Here is a 27,159-nt window from a genome sequence, read left to right on the forward strand (position 1 = left end):
GAGATGCTTTTAATTAATTTAATGTATCTCTATGAGGAGATGCTGATTGGTAATTGATAATTTAAGCTACGGAGGCGGGCCAGCTACAGCGAGACCGGCACGGCGCTGGAAAAAAAGTTGAGTAAAAACATAATTCCCAATGAGATCGGAGGGGGCTGGTGACCTAATGACCTAAAGACACACCCACACCCACTGACAGAGACCGACACATACACATACAGACATACACAGAAATTAAAAAAGAAATGCATATTTGTAGCCACCCTCCTACCTTTTCGGCTCAGGAGGGTGGCTCCCTTGTGGTCCAGTGGGGCTGGCTGCGGCTAATGGGAGTAGGCAGCCGCTGTTTTTCGAGCCCTGGTCTAACTGAAACTGGACATCCTCTCCTTCGTAGGGCTTCAAAGTAAACAAGAGGGAATTTATTTTCATGAGACAAACATTTGCATATAGCCAATGTTTCAGTCCAACTACCATGACATATTAAGAAAAGTTTGGTAATGGGACTGAAATGGTGAATGTATGCAGTTGCACAAAAACAAATTACGTTATCTTGTTGATTTTGAAGTTTTATGAGTGTGTTCTTCACTTTTGCGTAAATCATCAAACTTGATGATTTCAGCCAATCCAATGCTTTCCCATCGGAAAGCATTGAAAGGCTGTTGTGCATGTGTGGCAAAAAGCTGCGCGGCCATCAGCATCTCCATGCGGAGCATTCAGCGCCTCCATGCAGACCCAATCTAACACACTGCCCACAAATCCAATACACTGCCCCCTCCCTCCACTCTTATTCATTGCCCACTCCTCCACCCAGATCTAATAGACTGCCCCTTAATCTAATACACTGCCTCTCCTCCCTCTTTTCTAATTGACTAGGCTGCCCTCCCTCCCCCCACTTTAATACACTGGCCCCCTGTCTCCCTGAAATTAATACACTTCCCCCTCCCACCACTCTAATACACTGCCCACTATCTCTCCCAATTTAATACACTGGTCCCCTCCTACAATTTAATACACTGCCACCTCTCTCTTTAAATGCACACTGCACCCTCCCTCCTCCAAATAAATACACTGCACCCTTCCTCCCTCAAATTAATACACTGCTCCCTCCCTCCCCAATTTAACACACTACACAGAAAAGTCGCCCAAACCCCTATTTTCCTACCTTCATATGAGCTCCCGTCCTCCAGTTCCAGCTCTTCTCTTCTCTGCTCAAGCAGGCCAGACGCTCCTCTGTCACTGCAAGCAAGAGGGAAGTCTGCTCTGCAGACAGACTGCCTCTCTGCACTATTGCGGCCGCGAGAGCACACAATTGCCGTGGGAGAAAAGACCAGAATCGGACAGAAAAGATCTTTCCTATCTTGTGGCTGGTCGTAGCCACTGCACAAAGCGTCCCCAGGGCAGACGGGCCGCAAAGATATTCACTGTGGGCCGCTGCTTGGTCTATAGTAACGCACTGCATGTTTTGTACAGGACATAAAATTGTGTAGCTCGTGCCCATCCATATAGTATTTGGCCACAGCTCCCTTCATCATTCTCTTGGGTGAGGATCTTCATAGGTTTCCACAACAGATAGAAACATAGAATGTGACGGCAAATAACCATTCGGCCCATCTAGTCTGCCCAATTTTTTTAAAAATACTTGTATTAGTCCTTATAGTTAAGATAGCGTTATGCATATCCCATGCATGCTTAATAGAAACATAAAAAATCAAACTGGTAGTGGCGGGCAGAGCACGTCAACGGCCACCGGGAGCTGCTCCGATGGAGCATCTCGCTGGCCACTATCCACCCTACACTACAGCCCCTGTACTCCAGATGTATGACACCTATCTTTTGTAGACTGAAGGTTAATTATCATAAGCAAGGTGGCTCTGCACTCCTATGGGGCAGTTTGGGACTGTACCATGAGTGCTTAGGAAGGGCATCTTGTCAAAAGGATTCACATTCATTCATTATCCTTTATAAATAGTCACCCATTAATCCTATAAATCCTCCACAGGGAGCCTCCGCATTGTTTGATATGATTGAGTACTATGAGTCGGCAACACACCTCAACATTTCCTTTAACAAGCACATTGGCACCCGTGGTTGGCAGGCGGCTGCTCATATGATGCGTAAGGTAAGATCGCTCTAAGTGTGAATAGTGCCCTTAATCCCCTTGCAGTTACTTGCGTTGTGTTTTGGTAGTATTACTTTGATAAAAATGTTCTACTTATGTTCCTCATGCAGACCAACTGCCTACAGTACCTGGATGCTCGCAATACTCCCTTACTGGATCATTCAGCTCCATTTGTGGCCCGTGCACTCCGGATCAGCAGCAGCTTAACAGTTCTACACCTTGAGAACTCCAGTCTGTCTGGGAGACCCTTGATGTTATTAGGTTAGTGATAGTCACATAATAAAGATTGGGTATACCTTCTGTCAAAGTTCTCTATGCTGAAAACTAAGAGGATGGTGAGAAAAGCGACCATACAATAAGACTATACCTTTTGTAGCACAACGTATCAATAATATTTTACCCTAATTCATTTTAAAATCAATTTGTGCTACTGTGACCGGTATACTTTTAAGAAGCCTGTGATATCCAATTGCACAATGTATATTATAGCTTGTCTGCCTTAGCTGTGAAGGTCAATAGAAAGTTCCAAACAATTGGACAATCTGCTGTTTTGGAATTAAAAACTTACAACCTAAAAAATCAGCAGTTTGAGATATCTTGCCATAGCGTTCAGGTACCATGGTGTCAGTTTAACTTGTATCCAAGGCAGGCATCTGTCATTCTCCCATGGTTTTTACTGGTCTGCGTCTTCTATCACTCTATTCTATCACTGCCGTAAGCGATCAATAATGAGGTCATAGCTCAGATTACAAGTATATAGTTTAAGTTGTAAGATGTGTTCTCTCTCCACTCTTGTAAACACATTCATTAATCATTAGTCCACTCCTTGACATGTCAACCTGCTTCATCCATGCCACTCTCTCTTGGTTTAGCTACTGCCCTAAAGATGAACATAGTGTTAAAGGAGCTATACCTCGCGGATAATCGTCTCAACAATCTCCAGGATTCAGCTCAGTTGGGAAATGTCCTAAAATTTAATAGCTGTATACAAATCCTGGACTTGCGGAACAACCATATTATGGACTCTGGTAAGTGTGACATGTCCTGTTTCTATTGCCAAGCCATTGTGTGATGTATGAGTCTATTATTAAACTAAAAATGACCCCCTTCCTCCCCAGCAGGCTTATAATAAACCACAATCAACTTGGGGAAACTCTGTACAGCAGTCATATGACTGAAATCTAACATTTTCGTTGTTGAAAAGGAGAACAGTGTAAAAATGAGCAATCTACATTGACTAGCGTTGCCTTGTTTATTTAGCATATTATATTGGAGATAGGTTAGGCATTTTTTATCACATGTTCTTATAAACATAGAAATCTGATTTTAGTTTTCAGAACCTCTTGCAATTTTAAAGCAACGTGTTGTGTGTGTGTGTGTGTATATATATATATATATATATTTTTTTTTTTTCATCTACATTTAATCTAGGTTTATACTTTTCTGTGCGATAATTGATGTAGAATACTGTATGGTTACTCAAAGTGTTGTATTGGGTCATGAGATATAACCCCTCTTGTAGTAAATTCACTGACTCCATACGGAAACTGAGAAAAGGGAATAATCCCAAAATGCAGGAAAATAATAAACTCTTTAAAACTGTGTAACTTGGAGTCCAAACTCTAACATGGCATGTGGATCAAAACCTGTGCATGTAGACATTTTCCTCCTGCATTATTTTTGCCATCTGGTAAGCTGCTCCCACCAAACTAATGTGGTGCATTGCCGTGCCAGATGCTTAGGATATTCTTGGTGATGTCTACACTCCATCATCCCTTTTCCACCTACTCCCAGGTCTGGCGTACATCTGCGAGGGACTGAAGGAGCAGCGACAAGGCCTGGTCACCCTGGTTCTCTGGAACAACCAGCTGACCCACACTGGCATGGTGTACATGAGCATGTGCCTGGTGAGGCTGACATCCGTCTTGAGGGCTGAAGAGAGTGGGGGTGGGAGGTTAAAGAAACGGTTTGTAAACTTGCCCCTACTTTTTCTTTTTTTTATTACTATTTATTTTTTGTCTCCAAGCACCACACATAGATTATTTATTCTCTTCTCCCTCTCTCTCTCTCTCTCTCTCTCTCGCTCTCTCTCTCTCTCTCTCTCTCTCTCTCTCTCGTGTTTCAACATTTTCTTTTTAACTCAATCTTTCTCTTTTGCTCTCAGCCTCACACTCAAACTTTAGAGACCCTGAATCTTGGCCACAATGCAATTGGTAATGAAGGCGTACGTCATCTTAAGAATGGGTTGATTGGGAATCGCAGTGTGCTCCGCCTTGGGTTGGCGTCTGCCAAACTCACCTGTGAAGGTAATGCATATGACAATCGTTGGCAAAAATAGTTTTTATTCATTATAGCACCTACAGCTCATGAGGTTAGTGTCCTTTCAGTATTTAAGGGTTTTTGTTTTTTCACTTCTTCCTTTTCCAATCTTGCCACCTACAGGGGCAGTAGCTGTTGCAGAGTTCGTAGCCGAGTCTCCCAGACTCCTACGTCTGGACCTTAGAGAGAACGAAATTAAAACAGGAGGTCTAATGGCGCTGTCTCTTGCACTCCGTGTCAATCAGTCTTTACTAAGGTTGGACCTGGACCGCGAACCCAAAAAGGAGACTGTGAGTTTAATATTTTGTGAAAAAGCTCTCCTCCATCTCTGAGCATGCCGTAGATCAGGGGTGTCCAGAAGGTGGATCCCCAGATGTTGTAAAAATTCAACACCCATCATGCTTTACATGCCTTTAGAATGACAAATCATCATGGAAGCTGTAGTTTAAATACATCTGGGGATCTACCTTTTGGACACCCCTGCCCTAGATGTTCCTATCCTGTCTGTGAGACATGATGCTTTGTATTTCCTTCACCTTCGTTTACATTTCATCTTAATTCTCTCCTTCCCCCTCCCCCCAGGTTAAGAGCTTCATTGAAACACAGAAGGCTCTTTTAACAGAGATACAAAACGGCTGCCGACGAAACTTTGTGTTGGTGAAGGAAAAGGAGGAGCGTCTCCAACAATCTGCTTCTATGGTTGAAATTGCTTGTCCTGCCTCTGAAGATCCTGATACTAACCCTGAGGATTCCGTCACTGCCGCTGAAGGTTCCGTCACTGTCGCTGAAGATTCTGTCACTGCCCCCGAGGATTCTATCACTGCCATGGAGGACAGCACATCATCTCCTGAGAAGCAAGAAGATGGAGAGATTACAACTGCCACAGATCCTCAGAGGGATGAGTCAGACTCTGATACAGAGGAGGAGGAGGACCAGGTGGAAAGGAGGGAAAACAAGCCAACAAGTTCTCAACCCCAAGGCACCCCAGGACAAGTGGCAGTTTCTAGCCCTGGCAGAGGTCACAAGGTGTTCTTGGTGACACGTGTGGAGAATCCAAATGCAACTGAAGGGGTTAGGGGAGACAATGAGGGTCCTGAGACTCGGGGGGTAAGGATGCTCCCCAAAGGTATCCGTGCACTCACCAATGGACTTGAGGCGGATTTGGTACAGACAACACATTGCTGTGATGGCAAGGCTGGGTCTGGTATGTGTTACTCAATGTGCCAGGATCTGACTCCAAATTTATCATTATGCATCACTTTTTTTTTTTTCTTTCTCACTGCATAACAATAACTATTTCTTTTTTTATCCCTATTCATATTTTTTGCCTATTCCACTTGTGGAAGCTGCCATTCTTCATTTCCAATCACATTCTCCAGTTCTTTTGTTTTTGCATTGGGTCAGACAGGTTTGTTTCCCTACACTATGATCAGCCCTGGTGGGCTATTTCTCCCAAAAGTATGATCCGCTCTGACACAATCAGCAATTCATTCAACCCAAATATGTTTGGTGCTGTGGCATTCTTGGTATAACTATATTAATTTTGATATTGGTGTAGATGAGCCTTTCTAACTTTAATTTCCTTACAGATTCCCATGTGACGCTTAGTGATACCGAATTGGAGGCTTTGCTACAGGATGCTTCTAGGGAACCAGACCCTTCTCTAAACTTTGTATCACTGTAAGGTACGGATGATCTAACCCTACTAAATTTCCCTGTAAAACAGAAAGGCATATTGACTATACTGCTGGTGGCATGAAGCCTGAGTGGAAAAAGCAAATAGGGAAATGTTATTCACAAATATCTGTAGTGCCAAGGATAGCCAGGACACTTTTTTCACACTAAACTATAAAAAGAATAAAGACAGAGCCTTTCAATTTTTTTAAAAAAGTGCAGCTTTCAATAGAAATAGACAATAGAAATATTCTACATCAACCTTATTACACCTCCCCGGCTGTCAATCAGACAGATGGTACTGTTACTTCCTGGTTGTTTAGCTCAATGGAGCTAAACAAAGGAGACAGACAATTCATTAAACACCTGCCTTGCAAAGATTTCTCAATGAGCTGTAATGCAGCTAATTAGGAAGTCTGTGATTGGACAGCTACAGAAAGTCTATGCAGTGGAGACTTTTAAGATTTGCAGTAGCTGCAGATACTAGATCTGTAGCTATTGCAAGCCAAGATTAAGCATATCCCAGAGAAGAGAAAAACAAATGACATGCATATCTTTTTGGAGTTATGTCTACTAAACGGTTATTTAATGTTATTTGTTTCCTCATCAACTTCTAATCTACAGTTAAAGGGACACTAAAGGCACCCAGACCACTTCATCTCAATGTTTTACCCCTGCAATGTAAAACAGTGCTGCTTAGTAGAAACACAATGCTCCCTCTATTGGCTGTTTTTCTGACACACCAAGGACGCTTTCACTGTGAGAACAGAAACAGAGTTCTCACTGCTCAACTCCATTAGATTGGAGGAGTGCAGTGCTGGCTCCATTAAGAGTATTGGATTAGACTATTAGAGGGACTGGATCTCGACACTGGAAAGTATTTTTTTATTTTTTATTTTAATTACTAACAGGTTTGTATTAATGCTATAGTGTCCTTTTAATGGTTATTATTAATCTGTATGTTTTTTGTTGTTTTGTTTTTCCCTATGGAATCACTAGTGGTATCACCAATAAGCAGGGTAACCAACAGGTAGAACTCCACTTGTTTCCAAACTACAACTCCCTTTGCCTTCCCCATGCATTTAACTGGGCTTCCATTACACCTTCCATAAAACTGACCACCCAGACCTACCTGTTGACCACAAATAACTTAAAGGGACACTGTAGGCACTATAATGATCTCATTGAATGGTTATATTACTTGGAGTTCCCTGTCACTGTCCCTCCATTCAGAGTTAAACTATTTTGGATCAGTGAATAAAGGGACACTCCAGGCACCCAGACCACTTCTTCCCATTGGAGTGGTCTTGGTGCCAACTCCCATCACCCTTAACCCTGCAAGTGTAATTATTGCAGTTTTTATAAAAACAGCCACTAGCGGGACTTCTGAGTTCTTAAAACCCGAAGTGTTTTAAATGACACTGGACGTCCTCACGCTATGCATGAGGACCTCAAGTGTTGCATTGAATAGTGCTTTCCTATGTAGTGGTCTAATGCGCACGCGGCACATGCACACTAGGTCTCCCACATCGGCGGGGGAGGAGCGTGGGCGGAGCCTGACCCAGCGCCGAGGAACATCGGCGCTGGATTCGGGTAAGTCACTGAAGGGGTTTTTAACTCCTTCAGAAACATGGGATGTGGGGTGGGAGTGAGAGGGGCACTGCAGGATTCTGCAGTGCCAGGAAAACTGATATGTTTTCCTGACACTGGAGAGTCACTTAAGGGTTTCTGGATTCCCATAGCCCAGCCCGACTGGAGGTATAGCTAAGGCATAGATTACACATATCCTCGTAGCCATATCGATTCATACTTGCAATGTCACTGTGATAGGCTGAATGTGATCATCTCTCAGCCAAACACAGCTACCCATTGCTGCTCAGGCTAATGCTTCTTCATTAGTCCAAGTAGTACAGAGGGGATGGGCTGCTGGAGGACCCTTGTTTGGTATTAAAACACTAAAAACCGTAACACTGAATGGAAGGACAGCACCAGTGGACTCCAGACACTATAACCAATATAATGAGATGAAGTAGGTATGGTGCCTATAGTGCCTTTCAAAGGAGCAATTAGCTACGTTAACCAGGCACTGTGATATTATGTGTATCTGCACAAACCGCAACACTTACTGCAGAGGAACCCTTAGTAGACGTGCTGTAGGATAAGTCTCTGGAGGAGATAAGCATAGAATATTAGGCTTTGCCCATGCATTGACTCAATACTTTCCTATTTATGTGTCCCTTTAATTCCCAGCCTTTGTTATAGCCACAGAGACACAATGTAAAAGGCTTAAACATGATATTTGCCAAGAAGGAGGAATTCATGATGTACTATGATTGTAAAGTGAAATAAGATGAGATGTTTATATATAGTAAAATGAAAATTAAAAATCAGAATGTAAAAAAAAAAAGTTTCAAATATTTTTGAGAACTAAGCCTGCACCTCCAGCACTACCCACACGGTGTGTTTAATGTAGAATAAAACCATAATGCAACATTAAAGGGACACTATAGTCACCAGAACAACTACAGCTTAATGTAGTTGTTCTGATGAGTGCATAAAAATGCCTGAAGGCAATGGTTATAAACACTGCCTTTTCAGATAGAAGGCAGTGTTTACATTGCCTCTATGGACACCTCCAAGTGGACTCCTCAGATGGCCACTGGAGGTGCTTCCTGGCTCAGTGCTGCACAGTAGGCAGCACTGCCGTTCAGCGTCCTCACGCTCTGCACGCTAAATTTTCCTCATCGAGATGTATTGATTCAATGCATCTCTATGAGGAGGTGCTGTTTGGCCACGCCCCCTTGTAGAATTTTAGCTAATCCAATGCTTTCCCCATGGGCAATTCTGATGTCACCAAGGGGGCGGGGCCCAGCACCGGAACACTCGCCCGGCACTGGAAATAAGGTGTTTTATTAACTTTTAAGCGGGCTGAGGGGGGGGGCAAGCCACTTAAATGGTGAGTTTTGCACTTTAAATGGGTAAAATTAATACTTTTAGTTACTGTGTGAAAAGCTGACTATTTCGACAGATGCAAAAAAAAAAACAAAAAAAAACCAACAACCTGAAACATTAGAACTGGTTTAGAGTGGACTTCTGTAGCTGCCAAACTCTGCATTCCATTATGATTCTTAATGCATGGCAGGCTGTGAATCAGTGCCACGTACCTGTGCTCCATTTATCTAGATATTTATATCAAACACCACATTAGTACATGTACATGTTAGACGAAAGCAAGATGGAATTCAAGAAATGCTCGTTGGTATTTGCTGAAAGATGGAGGGAAACCATCAGAGTAGAGACTGGGGGAGGCATTTAGAAAGTGTTCGTAATGGTGGCAACATTAGAGAACGAAATCTAGACCTGATTTTATTTTATTATTTTGTGTCCCTTCACCGTGATCTATTCTAGAAGTTGGTATCCTGACGTTATTTCATGGCTTCACTCTTATGCATAAATAGTGTTTTTTTTTTTTATGGATAAGTTGAGCCAAAGAATGTGAAATGTAATATATTCATCCTACCTTAGGATATGAATGCTCATTGTATCGAGAAGGCTGGCGTGAGGTTTCCTTCATGTGGGTTGTAGCCAGTTCCCATATGTGGCAATCCAGAAATAAAGCCTCAACCCAAAGAAGGGTTATAAACAGAAGTGCCTTTCATTTGTCAATCACAGAGAAAAAGCTATCCGCAACAGGGATACTAAGGATGGTGGAATCAGTGTCTGTTTTGTGCTGCAAAGCACTTGGTCAGACTCCTTGCACGACAAAGCATCAACATATCTGAGATGATAAACGTATCTGACCATTTTTGTGGCTTGGTTGTTTTGGTTTAAAACTTACCATATTCTCCAGTTGCCAATTTATTCAATAAGCCCCACTTTACTGCTTGTATCAATGCATTATATCTGTTCTCCTTTCTCCAATTTGTAGGGTGAATTCTTCCTGCTCTTTGGAGGGGTGGGGGCTACATCTTCTAAATTTCCTGGATTCTTCTGAAACCCCTTTTTATCTCGCCTTAAAGAATGGGACCTTTTAAGGATCGTAAAACACGGGTTTCCACAACAAGACTTTTCAGGCGATCCTGAGCCCACCTCCACGTGATGGCAATAAAGGCGCATGGAATTCCTATCTACAATAGGATTTGCACAAGGTAAATTAAGAATCGCATTAAAGAACTCTTGGGTTCCACTACTTTGGGATTTCCAGAGAGATGATGACATTTTCCACTGTGCTGAAAGTGACACAAAGCTGGATCTACCCCTCACACTGGACTGTTACCCGCTTTAGAAGTTTTGTTTTGTTTTTGTTCTGTTCTGGACTTAAGTTGGACCCTTGGACTTTGTCTACACTGCTTATTGCCACCATGTTAAAGCTCTAATTATCTGCAGTACCTTGTTATAGGGTTTACGTAATATAATATATGCATCTTATTTGTAATGTTCTACCTCTGTAGCAGTGATAGCTGCCCCATAGCTCCAAAGCTGTTGTGGAAGTAGGCATACAAAGCATCATGGGAAACATAGCTTGACAGCTGGAGAGATACCTGCTGGCTTGCATTGCTATAGACGATAAATGGGTCTGACCCTATAGTATTCACTACACTGCTTGTCCTATAAAGCAAGTCTGTGTTCTTCCCCAGGGGGTGACATGGGTTGCTAGATTTGTCCTACAAAAATAAAATACAAATATTCACTACATGCTGTATGGCCAGAAAATGCTAGGGTGTTATAGGGGTTTATCCATATAGGGGCAGAAAATATGTAAAACCCCAGCTATTGGTCTGAATGACCCATGGTTTGTGATTATGGGGCCAGATACAAATGGTAAGACCACCCTCAATAATACAGGATTTCTGGAAGAGCCTAGAACGTATGTTGGAGGGGTCTCCAACAGTAAGGTGGTCTATATTTTTCCATTAGGGAAGGGAACATTATTCTTTAACTACACATTTCAAGGCATAGACCGCATCAGCCCCTCAGATTGACCAAAAAATAAATAAATCTGAAGACTTTTCTCTGGTGCTCCTATATCCACCTGCACTTCTAATAGGAGTATGGCTTTCCTTACCCTATCTGTCAGAAAATCACTACATTCAATGTGCACTTGATATGTGTGTAGGTATTGCGAAGGAAACTTTATAGAGTTACTAGTTTAGCAGTAATTCCCATGTGTCCCCTTCTGCTGAGGGTATGTATGGTTGATCTAATATATATATAATCCCCTGCTTCACCTCCCACAGGTTTTAGGCTTTGGGATGTGTTTTTCTTCTATTTAAGATCAGTATGGGGCCTGTGGACTCCAGGCCTGACATAGAAGGTGGCCATTTTGAATCAGGTAACACACTGTAATACTGAGTTGTACTCACACATATACAGACATAATTAAAATACATGCTGCTGCACTTGTTTACTTTAAAAATCACTAAAAGTGACATTGATGACCTTTAAAATGCTTAACTTTTTTTTTTTAATTACTATGTGTGAGCAAGTGTATAAAGTTTGTATTGCTTGACACTTTTAAACAGAGCCACCTCCTCTTCTTTGTTAATGCTACTTGTTATTTTAAAAAACACGTTTCTCGGCATAGCGGTGATCTGTGACATAAAGCAATTTACTAACAGAACTGTGGGAAATTAGGAGCTGTGCATCCTGGGAACAGGCGAGGCAGCTGCATCATATGGCATATGCAGTGTTTATTAGCCTCTCCTTATCCACTTTGTTAAATGAACTGGCAAAAGGGCCATTTATGCCGTAACCAGGGTCAATTTTAAGGGCAAACAGGAGGAGGAGTCTGTCATAAAGGGTTAATTTTGTATAATGTATACATTTGCTGGCACAATGTATTTTTAAACAAATTAGGTGTGTAATTAATTTACCCTAATGTCAATTTTTGTGATAAAGGTATTGTTACGGATTCCCCCGCCCCCTTACTGTTCTTTTCAAGCATGCTATATATTTTTATCCCATGAGAATCAATTTTATTTCTTTAATCTGCTCTTCCAAAAAAATTTACCTATCCCGGTTACTTTGTACAGGTTAGAATGCTAAATCTGTTCCGAAGAGTGATTTACAGGTTTTTTTTGTTTTGTTTTTTGTTTTTTTACAAAATCCGTAACTGACAGTATAGAAATTGCATCTTAACATGTGTGTTACCAATTTCTTTTTTTTTTTTTTTTTTTTTTTTAAAGCGTGTTTTTGAAAAACACCCATATGTAAAAAAAATAAAAAAATAATAATAATTTCATGGAGAGCTTGCAATATGAGGCTGTCATCAAGAATACCTTTTTATGGGTTGCGATTGATCCGATTTCCCAATGTACATAAAGTTTATAATGTTGATTAAAGCATACAGTTTCTGAGGGAATGTGTATCTAATGAATGCATTTGTAAATATTTGTGTTTATACGATTATATGAACTCTGCCCACTTTAGACACGAATATCAACTGACAAATCCCATCTATTATTCTAGGAATCAAAACGGCCGCCCTCCACTAAAAATATATATAATTTTTTTTTTAAACCGAATTCTCAAACCTCAAATGTGATCATATAGGAAATGCAAGCTTCCCAGTGTGCAATATTACCCTTTTATTCATACACACTACTTTCTGCATACCCCTTCTTTCACCTATATGGTTGACCCTTATATACACCCTGCAAACTGTGCTGTGTTTTAAACAAAAAAAGGTTTTCTTCCTTTGGTCAAATAAAAGAATTTCCTACACATGTGTGTTTCTGTTCCTGTGCATGGCAAGACTAGAACGTTTACTAAGCCAATCTTTACTCACAAATATACAATACATGAGTGGTTGCACCTCTTCCTGAGTTGTTTGAAAGCTGCTGTACACAGCAGACATTAACTTCAAGAAATCCATGTATAAAGTGGAATAATGAGGCGAAAAGGTGGTTTTGTTGAACTCATTTGCATATGCCCACTCAGAATTCATTGCAGTAGTAACATCCCTGCGCATTTGAGATTTCTGTGGGAAAAGCAAGTCCTATGGCTTGACTGGTGTGTGCCGATCTGTTTAACAATATTTTGACTTTATATATTTAGATAATCGTAATATTCTGTAAAAGGGACACTCCAGACTTTAGCATGCTGAAAAGCATGTGAAGAATGTGTCCGTTGTTTTTTTTGTTTGTTTTTTTTCTATTATTATTATTTTGGGGTTTTTTTGGGGGGGGGGGGGGTTTAAGTGCAGATTTTAGTAGAATTTAGCACTTTTATTATTTAACCTGGTTACACCTCCTTGGCTTTCAAGCAGACAAGTCCTGTTACGTCCTGGTTTGGTTAACTCAGTGGAGCTAAATCCAAGACGAAGCAATTGCTCAGAGCACCTGCCTTGCAAATACTTCTCATTGAGCTGCGTTGAGAAGTCTGTGATTGGACAGCCACAGAGCTATCTTTAGATAATATCCCCAATGAAAAAAATAGATAATTAAATGCATAAAAGTTTTTATTTTGGGAATATCTACAAAATAGTGATTTCTATTTTTTTTCTGGTTATTAGTTACGAAAGCATAGCCTAAAGTACTTTGGAAATATAAAATGGGTCTCAATGTGACTTTAGTGTGGCCTTATTGGTAGGAGACACATGCACCTGATATTCACTGGACTCAGACTACTGAATAACAGCATTATTTACTAAATAGTGAATAGTCATAAATTCAAAGATTAGGTATAAACACCAGCTTTTGAAAAATTACCCACACTGGCTATATTTTCAAGTTAAACGATTTTTGGCCTAAAATACTTACATTTATTTTTGAATTCACTTTTGAAATCTTTAGAAAATAGCGATGTAAGTAGATTGAAGTAGCAGCACTGCCCTTGCAAGAAACCGCTAATCAATACAAGCAAAGGATTACTTTTGTCACCAATGATTTATTTTACTTTCTTTTGTACTTTGCTTTAAAGAAACAGAATGGCCTAACATTTACGTAACCCATAGTGTATGAAGAAAATATGTTCTTCAAACAGAACTCTCACTTTGGTGAAAACCCTAAGTAAATTGAAAGTTAATTTCAAATTTAAGGCCAAAACATCCGAACTGGAAACATTCTCTAATTCGGCTATACTTACAGATCTGCTGTTTGGGTATCAAAGGAACACTAAAGGGTCAGTGACACATGCATGTATTCCTTACCCTATAGTGTTAAAACCATCTGGCCCCTCCTTGCCCCCTCCTAAATATAGTAAAATCGTACTTTTATTCCAGTCTGCTGCTGATGGCTCTGCCCCTGATCTGCCTGCTTGGCTGACATCAGAAGTGATTCTGTGAAATGCTTTCATTGGATTGGCTGGTACTGTCAAGGAGGCAGCCAGCACAAACCAAACACAGCCCTGGCCAATCAGCGTCTCCTCATAGAGATACATTGAATCAATGCATTTCTATGAGGAAAGTTCAGTGCCTGCATGCAGAGGGTGCCCCAAGAAGCACCTCTAGCAGCCATTTGAGGAGTGGCCACTGGAGTTATTCCTAGGCTGTAATGTAAACACTGCATTTTCTTTGAAAAGACAGTGTTTACAGCAAAAAACCTGAAGGGAATAATTCTACTCACCAGAACAAATACAATCAGCTGTAGTTGTTAAAGTGTCCCTTTAAATTTGATATTCACCTTGTATTCTTACTTTTTGTGAATAACCCTGTATGTACTATGCAGTATAACAATAATTTTGCATCTTAAAACCTTGGCTTGTAGCTGCCCCTACTCAACACTGTGTTAATCCATGCCAAAATCACCCCCCAACCCCCATCTCAATTACTGCAAACTGCTTCTCACACTCCCAACTTTTCCCATATTTGCTCTCCATGTGTCCCAGGCTTCCTCAGTGCGCCGTGCTGCCTCGCTCTCAGCTCTGCCCCCGCTATCCTCCCGCCCTCTTGACCACGAGAACAGGGGAAGGGCCAGGAGCAATCGAGCAGTACGCCTTTGCGCTGCTGGCTTATTCCATGGGTGGGGGCTCTCTGTGGTCTTTGCGTGCGGAGGTTGATACCACCGGGCGCTAGTCTGCAGCTATGTAAGTGCTTCCAAGCGCCCTGTGGCATGACCTGCGGCACGCAGTACAGATTTAGTCACTCATAGAGGGGCCCAAACTAGCATTTAAGCTGCTACAGGCGCCCCCTCCCTTAAGGAGCGCCCTAGGTGGGCGCATAGTTGGCCCGTAGGGAGTGCCAGCCCTGCTTACACCTTAAGCTGTCAATCACACAACCGGTCCTGTTACTACATAAGCTTGCCATGGTTATGATGCTTGTTTTTGATTCCATGAGTACCCAGACTGTCTGAAGACTGGGTCAAACACTTTTATAAATAAGCCTCTCTAGATGGCATTCAGACAGCTGGTCCTGTTACTTCCTGGTTGTTTAGCTCATGGGAACTAAACTCAATATGCAGCAATTGCCCAGAGCACCTGCCTTGCAAAGACTTCTCATTGAGCTGGATTTGTAAGTCTGTGATTGGACAGCCACAGAAAGTCTGGGTGGGGTTAGAGTGGGAGGGTTTACAGAGAGATTGTATAGGAAATCTGCAGCTTTTGCAAACTGTTAGATATAACTCCACTGAAAAATGCATAATTAAATGCATGCATGTTTTTATTCGGGGTATATCTACTAAACATTAATTTTATTTTTCCTTTAAGGGTCAATTTACAATTCTAGTCCTATCTTTTAATCACTTTATAACACTGCTCCTAATTACCTATCTTTACTAATAGGCAAGAAAGAACAAAAATGGCTATTTGTATAATGTATTTATACATTAACCAAGGGTTTGTTGCCAAGACATTTGTTTTATCTATAGATATATCTCTAAAGTAATTGTTGGTGCAGGCAATCCCTTTTGTGCTGGTTACACTTTTGCATCAGTTTAACTTTTTTTTTTATTTTATTTTTTTATTATTCTTTATTTTTGCTGTGCAGGTGGGTACAAGGAATCAACAGACGCCACAACAGCGTATTGCAAGATATACATTGGTCTAACAGTGGCATGAGAGTCTGCACATTTTTATAATTTAACAAGCTTGGTTAAACCGTTGTCGTCAGCGTGAAATTAAATAAAATGCAGCAAGATAACTGTCGTTCAACAAATCTAAATCGGCATTTGTGCTAGGCATACGTGTGAAAAACAAAATAGTGAGCTGATTTTTGTCGTTAAGACATGAGTTAAGGTCATGATCAATAACAGATTTCTGTAAGCTTAATTAAGTTTATCCACCAGGGAGCAGCAGAGCGTCAGACATACCTGCATGCTCAGACATTTTAGTTAGAGTAAGCAGAGAGATAGAGAACTTATAACACCTACCACATCACAATGCAAACTTTTACAATTGCACACATTTCTAAAAAAATGCCATAAACCAGGGTTAGTAACATTGACTACATAATCGATTTGGGTGATCCTGTGTATGCAATATTTGGTAGGTTAGCATGAACTGTACTAAGGGTGCTAGTTAGTCGGTTGATCGTGCATAGTGTCATATCAGTCCGCCATCTTGTTGCGAGTGTCCCCATTTACCCTATACCAGAGGTCGGCAGGCTTTCGGCATAGGTCTGGGAGCAGTCCGAGGCTTTCTGTGTGGGGGTTATCTCCTGTGCTGCAGCTGTACGATTCCGGCTGTGAGCAGTCGCTTGAGCTGGGCTTCCAGCTTGTCCGTGTGCGGTGAGGCTTTGCTGGGGCTGGGCAGTCGTTTTTCCAGGGGCTTTCTCCGCCGATTGTGGACGCTTGAGAGGAAGAGTGCTGCCGCCTGAGGGGCAATCCATCGCCACTCGTTGCTTTGCTCTCTGCCTTCGTCCCCTTCTGGAAGCCGCCCTGGCGGCTCGCTGTGGGTACTTACACAGTTGCCGCCAGGTAGCTGGTCGGACCCATGATGCAATTGCTTGGACCGCTTGTTTAAAGGGCCGAACCTTATGATGGAGTTGTGACCATAAGCAGGAGCAGAGTCGGTCAAAGAACTCCTGGATGTGTCTGGGTGGAGTGGCAAGGGTGCTGCTTGTACCATGGTTCGCCATCTTTCTCTCTTTTGCTGTGTGCTTGTCTTTGCTGTGTTGTGGCTGTATCAGGCCACGTGTAGTAAGGCTGGGCTCGTCCGCCATCTTGGGCGCCGCCGCTTCCATTCTGCTTGGAAGTTCAGTGGTGTCTGCTATGATGTCTCGGCTTGTTGTTTCTCGTGCTGGTGGGGACCGGGATATCCCCCACCGGTCCAGAGGGGGGGAAGCGGTGCGTGAGTGTCCCCTTCTCAGCCTGAGAACCGGGAGAGCGGCCGTCTCTCCGCGGCTCCCACCTGTGCAGGCCGCGGGTTGTGATGTGGGCTTTTCCGCTGCGGAGAGCCCCGAATCGGGTATCTCCGGACTCGGCATTCCCTACTGGATATGAGGGTGGTTGTCCGCTGCCGGCACGATCCGGTGGTCGGGCGTAATGCCCAGAATCAAGGCTTCAGATGTGGGAGCTCCCACCATGTGCGTCTGGCTTGCTCGGCTGGTAAGCTCCGCCCCTCTCAGTTTAACTTTTTATGCAATTTCCATCTACTGTAGTATCCTGCTCCTATTTTTAATTTTTTTAATGCTAAAGACCTGTGTCTATTTTTTCATACTTCTATAAAGCTACAGCGTTCCTATAGAACTCTCTTACCACACCATTAGTTCATCATTCCACCTCCATAACGTTAAATTTTTTTTTTTAAAAAAATAATTGCTAAAACCCAACTTCTTCTAGATGGCAAATCATTTAAACTAAACTAAACTATCTCCCTGTATTTACCAACCCATTTTACATATTCTACAACTGAGTCATCTGGAAAAAAAAAAGACTCATTAAAAGCTCTTCCAGGAACTAACTTTATCACACGTAAAATCCATCTCACCCATACCTCTGTATGTCATTTTACCCCACTCCTTTCGGACTGTGAACCTTTTGTTACTGTACATCGAACTTGTCATGTTACAACTTCTGATTAATTCGTGGACCCATTGAATAGCACTGCATAAAGTTATCGCTTTGTAAATACTAACAATCAGGATGATTGGAACGTCTTTGTAAACCGATAGCAGCCATATTGATGAATGTTTGGTGCTCAATGTTTACACTTGAACAATGAGGCAGATAAAAAAAAAAAAAAAAAAGTAGTTTATGTGCTTGTCACTATTTTCCTGTTGAAAGGGGCAAATAAAGGAGTGTAGGAATTATGGTGCAACTGGTTTTGCAGTTAATGATAATGTAAAAAATATATATATAATAATAATTCTACCAGATATGTAACTACTTAAAACATGCTTGTGTGATAGTGCCACCTATATGTGAAACTGTTGTACTGACCACAGATGGGTTCTACAATTTTCCATTTTAAAGTGAACCTGTAGTGCCGTTTATTTTGCTTTAATACTCCCCAAATACATTGAATATATCATGAGGTATATAATGTATTAAATGTAAAATTTGGAGATATCACTCACCGTACCCCAGATCCAGCTCTGTTGTGCTGCTGTCGTCATTGGTCTTACTCTTCATGTAACACCAACCTCCTGGTCTGCTCAACCTCAGCCTGGTCACTTCGTTCATATGCCTGGCTTGGGGTCACTTCCACAACGTTGGGCTCATTGCCGGCATCTGAATGGGGGTTATGTCAGTTATTCTGTTCCTTTACTCCCTAGCCAGCACTCCTAGATTCCATAGCAACTGTGGCTGCTTATCCTTGGAATAACCAAAGGGCCTCTTATGGGGGGGGCTTTAATGCTCTCCTTTGTACGTTGCATTGTCTGCATAGAGTCTGTGCCAAATATTTAACTCAGAAGTGGGAGAAATACCTATTTTTAATAGTCTCCCCCCCACCCCCTCAAATCTATCCTATCTATCCATTTGCTAGTAAATGCTAACACAATGTATAGATTAAATATTATGCTCTTTAAAATGAGCATAGTTGTAGGGAGGGTTACGCACTTTTCACAACTCTACATTCAGTTCAGGCTCCTCATTTGATGCTTGCCGCTTGACGAAACTGACAGCTATTGCAGCAACCAAATACCCGTCCAGGGGTGTTGTCCAAAAGGATATTTATTGGCATATAAAAAGAGGTAAAGTGCACAATGTGCTAAAAACAGGTCCACAGGTCCTACGTTTCATTCTCTCTTGAGAACTTTTGGACAACACCTCTGGATTGGGAATTTGGTTGCCGCAATACCTGTCAGTTTCATCCGGTGGCAAGCATCAAAGGAGGAGCCCTAGCCCCATGACATTGAGAGTGACACCCATAAGGCGCTCTAATCATCTTAAATTTGTGAGTGCAATAGAATATCTTTAAAAAAAAAAAAAAAAAAATTAGTTACAGGCAATATTGCACTGTCTTATCATATTTATTTATATATTTGGGTACACTAGCCGGATCCCTAATTTTTTTTTACATTGTATAGAAATTACACAATAAAATCTAACGCACAAGAAGAGAAGTAAGCGGAATATAGAGTATAAAAATCTGTAGCATCATGATTGCCTACCACAGCCAATGCACACTGTTTAGATCGATCAGGGTGTGCACATAACTGCAACAAAGTAGCCGTCAACCATTAGGTTGCACTGAACCAAACTAAATCCATACTTCACACAGGACAATTTTGTTGTTCCGCACTCACAAGGAATCCCCAAAAATACATCAGGAAGAAATCATAGAAAAAAAATGCACATTTATTGAAGTAAAAAAAAAAAATCCATATTGCAAGATACTAGAACTACAGTCTTCATGTATGCTGTATTGGTCCAAGCATGTGAAAATGGGGAAAAAAGGTTGTGAGTGAACAAAGTATAAAAAGTCCAAAACCCGAGTGTGGGACCACCCGCAGCTGCTGTACAACGAGCAATGAACAGGTCACACCGCACGATTTCCAACAGTGTGCATTTGAGTTGACCCATTTTGTGCCGTCTTTGGGGCGTGAGATACCAGTGAAGGAGCATCTTGTAAGCCTACTCCTTGTGTGTCATGCAGATTGTTAGGGTACTTCTCGTATATGAAATGTCTGTCTAGTCAGTCAGTTCGTCAGGAGGTCCCAGGTCGGTTTCCCATGCTGTGATATATGTTAGATGTATTTGAGATGTATGTGTAGTCAGGGAGAGGTAGAGGGAAGAGATTTGCCCTTTGCAAACTAGGGAGTCCATGCTTCGCCTTTCAATGGTGTAGGTGGTGCCGTGCCTGCCATTTTTATCGTGGGCGTTGAGCCAAGTAACGTAGTTGGATATAGCAGAAGTAGTCCGCTTTGCGGAGCTCATCTTTCCTAGGGAGATCTATGTATTCAATAGGGCAAGAGTCGTGATAGTGGTGTAGATAGTAATTACAAAGAAAGCAATATCTAAGTGTCTTGCCACTAACCCGGGCTGGGTGAGGAGAGACCACTAAGTGGGTGGGAGGGAGGGTGTGAGGAGAGACTACTAAGGGGGGAGGGGAGACTACTGAGGGAGGGAGAGCGGGGTGAGGAGAGACCACTAGGGGGGGGGGTGGAGGAGTGAACACTAGGGGAGCCGGAGTGAGAAGAGACCACTAAGTGTGAGGGGGGAGAGGTGGAGGAGAAAACACTAGGGGAGCGGGAGTGAGAAGAGACCACTGAGGGAGGGGGTGAAGGAGAGACCACTAGGGGAGGGTGGGGGAGTGGAGGAGAGAACACTAGGGGATCTGGAATGAGAAGAGACCACTAAGTGTGAGGGGGGAGAGGAGAGATCAGCTCCTGTCCTACCCCACATCCTCTCTCTTTCACACTTCACACACAATGCTTCCCTCTACATACACTGAAACACACTGCATCCTTACACACACAAACACACCATGCTTCCCTTAAACAGAGAAACATACAATGCATCCATTACACACAAAGACAATGCATCCCTTGCACACATACACAATGCACTCCTTACAGACATACACTGCATACCTTACATACACAGAAACACACCTTGCATCCCTTACACATACACAGATTCACACAGTGCATCACTGAAATACAACCAGAAACACACAATACATCCCTTACACACAAACATACACTGCTTTCTATCCATTAAACACACTGCATCACCTACACAAACTGGTATCCGCATACACTACATTCCATAAGCACACACTTTAGATCCTCTATACTAACACATAACACATCCCCTACACACTCCACTCCCTGTGAGCGAACTCATGGGTGGAACATGTAGGTGGACTTATGGGTGGGTCTTATGGGCATACTCACTGTCAGGCCCTGGGGCCCAGACCTTAAGCTGTGCAAGGGGCCCAAAAAAACTGCTTCACGTTTCCCCAGAACATTCTTTTGTGACTACAGTTACAAACAGCCTCCAGAGATCCTGTTCTACACCAGACCAGTGGAGCCAAACTGCAGCCAAAGCCCATCGTCATCCTTATCTGGTTGTAAGTAGGCAATCTAGTATATTAGTGACACTAATCTCTAATTTAGTTGAGTAGGGAAATTGGTTGGTATAGTCCTGGATCCAGGTGATCCTTACCTGGTTTGGAGATAAGGCAGACGTTGTCTGAGACCATCTCTGGAGGAAGGGGTTGGACTTCTAGAAGGGAGTTAAAGACTCGACAGAGGCGTGGGAGCAAATCTTCACTAAACATTTTGAAGTACAAGCTTAAAAGCCTGGTCATGGGCTTTTGCCGGACTTGCAAGTTTGGAGAGCAGATTTGAGTTAATTAATCTCTATGTCTGCTGACAATTCCTCCCTAGCATTACATGATAGTGTGGCTAAATGTAGGGGAGCCAAAAATGCTTTGATTTTTCCCATTCATGTCAGCAGTTTCCATTGCGGGTGTGGTTGTGGTTGTATAGTTTATTGTAGTATTGGACAAATGCTTGTGCTATAGCTTAAGGTTCATCAGTAAATGTGCCCGATGTCATACGGATTTGCGAGATCCATTTGGCTTCCCTCATGCCTTTTGAGATAGCTTGCTAACATTGAGTCTGCTTTAGTGCTTTTTTTGTAATATGTCCACATATGGGCTTTTATAGATGATGGAAGTGCATTCAATTCTTCGTCTGGAATTCAGGGTGCTTAACTGGACAAGTCCCAGTACCAAAAAAGGACCAATTGTAACATTTGAATAAAGAAAATAATCCAGGCACTCCAACGAATTCCAAACATGTATAGATAATGGAAGTGCACTCAATTCTTCGTCTGGAATTCAGGGTGCTTAACTGGACAAACACATAAGGGCTTTTGACGTGTCTGACATAATGAGGGACTTTAGTTTGTCCCTAATCATCGTCAGTTGGGTCAGGATATCATCAGTGGGTTGGCATTTTAATTCAGCCATGGCATCAGTGATCCCTGTCATTCTAAGTTTTTTTTTGTTTTTGTTTAAGGTTTGTGATCAGTTTGCTGTGTATGACTGCCTTATGGGCGGCCAAATCATTCCCAGAGAAGAGTCAGTGGTGGTGTTAAGGCAGAAGTATTTTTTTATGTCAATATTTTCAATTTTGTCAGTGCAGTAAAAGTGGATTCAGTTTGGGTTCCTCTGCTAGCGGTTAGTGGGCATTTGGGGCTTTGGGTTAGTGGTCATGTGTGTTACCAGACTTGGAAACAATCAAGGGCCAGGTACGTGTTCCTAACCTCTCTGTGGTTTGAGACTTGAGTATAGTCTGAGGATATGTTACAAGAGGCATGAAATTTGTCATGTGAACCACGGTAAGCAAAAAAAAAAAGGTAGGGCAAAAATGCTTTCGTCCCTGTCCCCCATTTAGAGAGCAGCATAAGCATGTGGTAAGCAGAGGGTCAGATTTGCACTATAATCTAGATCAATGAAGTGTGGAAAACAGGGCGTGAAGGGGAGGGGAGAGGGAAAAAAGTATATATTTTTGAAATACAACAGTTTTACATTTCTATATACTAAATGATGACCTACATAATACTGTTGTTACTGAAGGACAGCTCCCAGTACCATCTAACCATGCTCTCAATCTAGATGAGGGTATTCATCTCAAGCCCAGTTTGACAATCCCTTATGTCCTGTCCCGGGTTGGACAAGGGGTGGACTAGTGTAAGCTATTAGGTCTGTGTGCATAGTTTGAGCTGTTTGATCCTCTGAGGATAAGTTAGTTGGTGAGATCCATGTCCCCGAAGGTGGCTACTCAGTCTAGATGCTATAATGTTGGGCCACTATAGTGTGGTTCTGAGGCTGGGTCCCACAATAGTGGGGGAAGGCAGGGCGGGAACCAGAGGCCAACACTACAGAAGGCATCGGCTTATTATGCACAGAAATGTGAGATACATATGGTAGGCATGCATAGCGGTCCCCTATTAGCTGCCATCAAATCGTCGATACCAGCAGCACATCGAGAGTAGGTCAAGCCAGTGTTGTATCTTGCAGTCGTTATGATCACAGGGGCAGCTAGTTGGCAGAGAGTCAGACTCCTGCCTGGAGTGAACGTAGGTGAGTAATATTATGCCAATGAGGAAAACAGTCCTCTAGAGAGCTCGAGTCATAAGGGCTAATTACCAATCATATTCCACCCTGCACCCCAGCCCCATCATACCTAAGAGCCATAGAGCCAGTGCTTGAGTTGCCCACCAGTGACTGTGGTGAGGTTGGCCATAATTAGTGTGTTAACGATGGCTAGCATTGCCAACCGGGCCTGATTGTGGTACGAAAGTAGAAGGAGGGTGAATGGTGCGGGAAGGCCTGGAGTGGGAACAGGGCCAGTAGCACTCCTCACAGGTTGTGCCAAAAGAAAGCTGGTTAGTGAGAGGGGTGGCTAGTGAGGTGATGGTCTGGAAAGTCATTGATGGGCTTTCTAAACCATGGTATGACTATAAGTGCAAGCACCCTGGCTCTGGCCTACAAGCTCCCGCCACGGAATACCCCATGGTCTCACAACAGCGGTCGGCCAGGGGCATTGCGTGCATGTTCCAGCATTCTGGGTCACACTGTACTACCGCTCAAGGGAGCAACATCACATTTGTGGAGTCTTATATCAGTGGGAGATGCCTAACAGTGGAATGAGAAGCCCCCACCTCCACCCGCCAGTGAAGGTATGTAGGCGAAGGCTGGAGAGGGAAGGAATGTTTACATGTCAGGGCATAGTTAATCATGCATTCTGCTGGATATTAGAGCTCAAAAGGATATGAAAAATAAAAATGTTCTTGGGAACCTGGTATCACAGTTTGCGGTTGAGAAGCTGGAACAGGGTTGGAGAGCCGCAGAGGGTTTGAGGAGTAAGTCGGTAGCCGTTGGCTTGCTTCTAGCGTCCTAGAGCTTGTGAAATGGAGGGTGCTTCTGGTTGGAGTGCTTCTGTTTCAGCTTCTTGCTCCTGGAGCGTCAGATATTTCCAGAGCGGCTTTAAAGGGCCCCTTTCTCGTGGGCCTCTGTGGTTGCAGCAGGGTGAGTGGTGGTTGGCCTAGTTTGTCCAGAAAGGCTGGGATAAGACGTGAAACTTATTGTCCTTTTGGACTGTCAGCCTGATAGGATGGCATCAGGCGTAGCACTGGTTTTGTTGCACAAGAAGTTGTGTAAGTAGGTGCAGTTCTCGCCTTTTGCGCAGTGTGCATGCTTGATAGAGGGGTGCCATCTATTTGCAACTGCGTATCCCTAAGATGTTCTTTTACATGAAAGTAGTGCCTCCGCACTATCACATCACGCATCATAGTTGAGTTAGCTGAGGGTGCACGTAAGGCGCTGTGTGCTTGATCCATAAGTAGATCAGTACCCGGGGGAGACAGGCAATAAAAGGTTTCAGCCATCGTCATCTACAGTATGTCCACTAAAATAGATTCAGGGAGGCCTTGGATCCTAATGTTGTTTCTGTGAGAGCGATTCATTAGGTCTTCCTGTGCTTCTTCAAGACTTTAATGTGGTCTTTGAGCTTGTAAAATGGAGCTTGAATGGCACCATTGTGGGTATTGAACATAATGGAAGTGTCCTCCAGTTTGTTTTCTATTTCATGAGTGCACATAGCCAAGACATTAAGGAGTTGTAAGTTTTTGTGGAATTCCTCTGCCACATGTGCCCTGAGTTCTCTAATGAATCCCCTCATTTCCCATCTGGTAAGGGGAGTATCTGGGTTCTCCTCCTGCATTGCACTGCTGCCCTCCGAGTCTTAGTATGCCGGGCTATGTGACGGCTTTTGGGCCTTATTATATTCCTATTGATATTTTAAGTCCTGAAAGGTTATTATAATAGATATTTACCATTTGGTTTAATTCTTAAACTTAATTTAGTATCTAAATAATTTATTTCCTGGTTGGTTCAGACAGACTAATATTTTGAATTTAGTGCTTCTAATTGTTCCAGTTCAGTATTTGCTGTTATAATTTGAGTTTTGTTGACATAACTTTTAGAGTTTGAAAAAAAAAAAGCCAAATTATTTCAATATATCCATCACTGCTGGAATAGATATTTCCAAATCACTTAGAGTTAAAGTTACATCATCAGCTTATAACCGCATTCTGCAATCAGTGTCTAATATTGAAGTCCCTTTCAGAGCTAATGAACTGTGAATATATGTTGCCATTGGCTCAATAGAAATGGAGACAATGGGCAACCTTGACATGTTCCATTATTAATTTTAAACCAATCTGAATTTGCCCCATAACCTAATACCTTAACTGAAGGGTTTATATATAAACTTAAAACCAATGATTTAAAAAGACCAGTAATTCCAAAAAGTAATTCAGAAAAGTCTCGAGTCATTTCTAGAAATTTCCAATTGACACAGTCAATATGGATAAATAAAGGTTTTTTTTCAAGCTGGAGTTTGTTGGTAAATTAAAATGGAAAAGAAAAAGTTGGGCATATAGTGTGACCTGTATTTTCAAGACTTTTTCTATAATTTTCTGGTTCATGTTTTCTAAATTCCTACAACTCCACTACATATGGACAAGAGTTCCATTTTCTTAATTACACCTCCACAACAACATTTTCAGTTGTTAACATTATATTTAAGTAAGATTTGCAGGACTCGACACCATCTATGGAGGATTTTTAATTGTGTTTCAAATATTAGCAGAGTGTACTGCTTTGGTTTTGTTTTGTTTTGTTTTTTTCTTATAATCTGAATATGCTAAACTAAGTTTCTAATAAATAACTTTGACCAATATCGATTTCCCACTTAATCATACCGGTCAATTTTTTCCACATCGAAGGTTATAAAGGCTGCAGGAATGTCCATTTTGTTAATTTTAAATATCGTATTTATCAAGTATGAAAATATTATCTCCACCTGATCTTTTATTAATGAAAGCTATTTGACTTTGATGTATAATTTACCGGTTTTAGTCTTTTTGAGAGTTTATTTTTGAAAATATTTTTTTTTAACACCTTTAAAGGGACACTGTAGGCACCCAGAACACTTCAGCTAATTGAAGTGGTCTGGGTGCTGTGTCCCTTTTGCACTTAGTGCTGCAATGTAAAACATTGCAGTTCCATAGAACTATAATGTTTACATTGCAGCTCTAAGTCTGCCTTCTGTGGCTGACTACCAGACAGCAACTGGGGGCGCTTCCGGATTCGTAACGGACTTTTGTGTGTTATCTGATGCTGGACGTCCTCACGGACCTCCAGCGTCAGATTTTCCCCATAGGAAAGGATTGAATAATGCTTGCCTATTGGTAGGTCTAATGTGCACGCAGCCATGGCCGTGCATGCGCATTGGGTCTTCTCCGCCGTCTGTCGGTGTGGGAGGAGCATTGGCGGAGCCTGAGGCCTAGGGAGGTGACTGGTGGCCAGACTGAAATACCGGGTGCAGCGTCACCCTCTATCTGCTGTGGTAGTTTAGCCAAGACATCTGTGCACTGGTACATCAAGGCCCAAAGAAGGTGCAATATATGATTTAAAGCTGCCATAAGTGAGGCAGTTTGCTTGCCAAACGTCATGATAGAATTTGGATAGGCCTGTTCGGCACAGAAAAAACATTGTGCGGTATAAGTCATACTTGGTGTGTTAGATCCCTGCAGCAATAGGCAAGAAGGTAAGTCGGCGGCCATCCACCTCGCACAAGTAGGCCGCAGGCATCGATTCTCCGGGTCGCTTACCAGGGCTTCATATTTTCCAGACTCTGGCTGTACAAC

At 42.3% G+C, this 27,159-nt stretch overlaps 1 protein-coding gene and 1 long non-coding RNA gene across 3 annotated transcripts in view; one reads left to right on the forward strand and one right to left on the reverse strand.

Annotated features, from left to right (window-relative positions):
* Window positions 1-12,290, forward strand: part of PPP1R37 (protein phosphatase 1 regulatory subunit 37) — a 38,070-nt gene extending 25,780 nt beyond the window's left edge. Inside the window, exons 5-13 of one of the 2 annotated variants that reach the window (XM_063431712.1) lie at window positions 2,000-2,119; window positions 2,230-2,380; window positions 2,992-3,147; window positions 3,914-4,026; window positions 4,284-4,425; window positions 4,562-4,728; window positions 5,021-5,642; window positions 6,028-6,123; window positions 10,041-12,290. In XM_063431712.1, coding sequence (XP_063287782.1) covers window positions 2,000-2,119; window positions 2,230-2,380; window positions 2,992-3,147; window positions 3,914-4,026; window positions 4,284-4,425; window positions 4,562-4,728; window positions 5,021-5,642; window positions 6,028-6,122 — 1,566 coding nt within the window. In that variant the 3' untranslated portion in view covers window position 6,123; window positions 10,041-12,290. Of the gene's footprint in view, window positions 1-1,999; window positions 2,120-2,229; window positions 2,381-2,991; window positions 3,148-3,913; window positions 4,027-4,283; window positions 4,426-4,561; window positions 4,729-5,020; window positions 5,643-6,027; window positions 6,124-6,835; window positions 6,985-10,040 lie in introns of those variants that run through there. The other variant, XM_063431713.1, reaches the window with a different exon arrangement.
* Window positions 1-27,159, reverse strand: part of LOC134572638 (uncharacterized) — a 454,902-nt gene that overhangs the window by 281,263 nt on the left and 146,480 nt on the right. The window lies entirely within an intron of this gene.

This window comes from Pelobates fuscus, chromosome 9, assembly GCF_036172605.1.
Source record: "Pelobates fuscus isolate aPelFus1 chromosome 9, aPelFus1.pri, whole genome shotgun sequence".
NCBI classification, from domain to species: domain Eukaryota; kingdom Metazoa; phylum Chordata; class Amphibia; order Anura; family Pelobatidae; genus Pelobates; species Pelobates fuscus.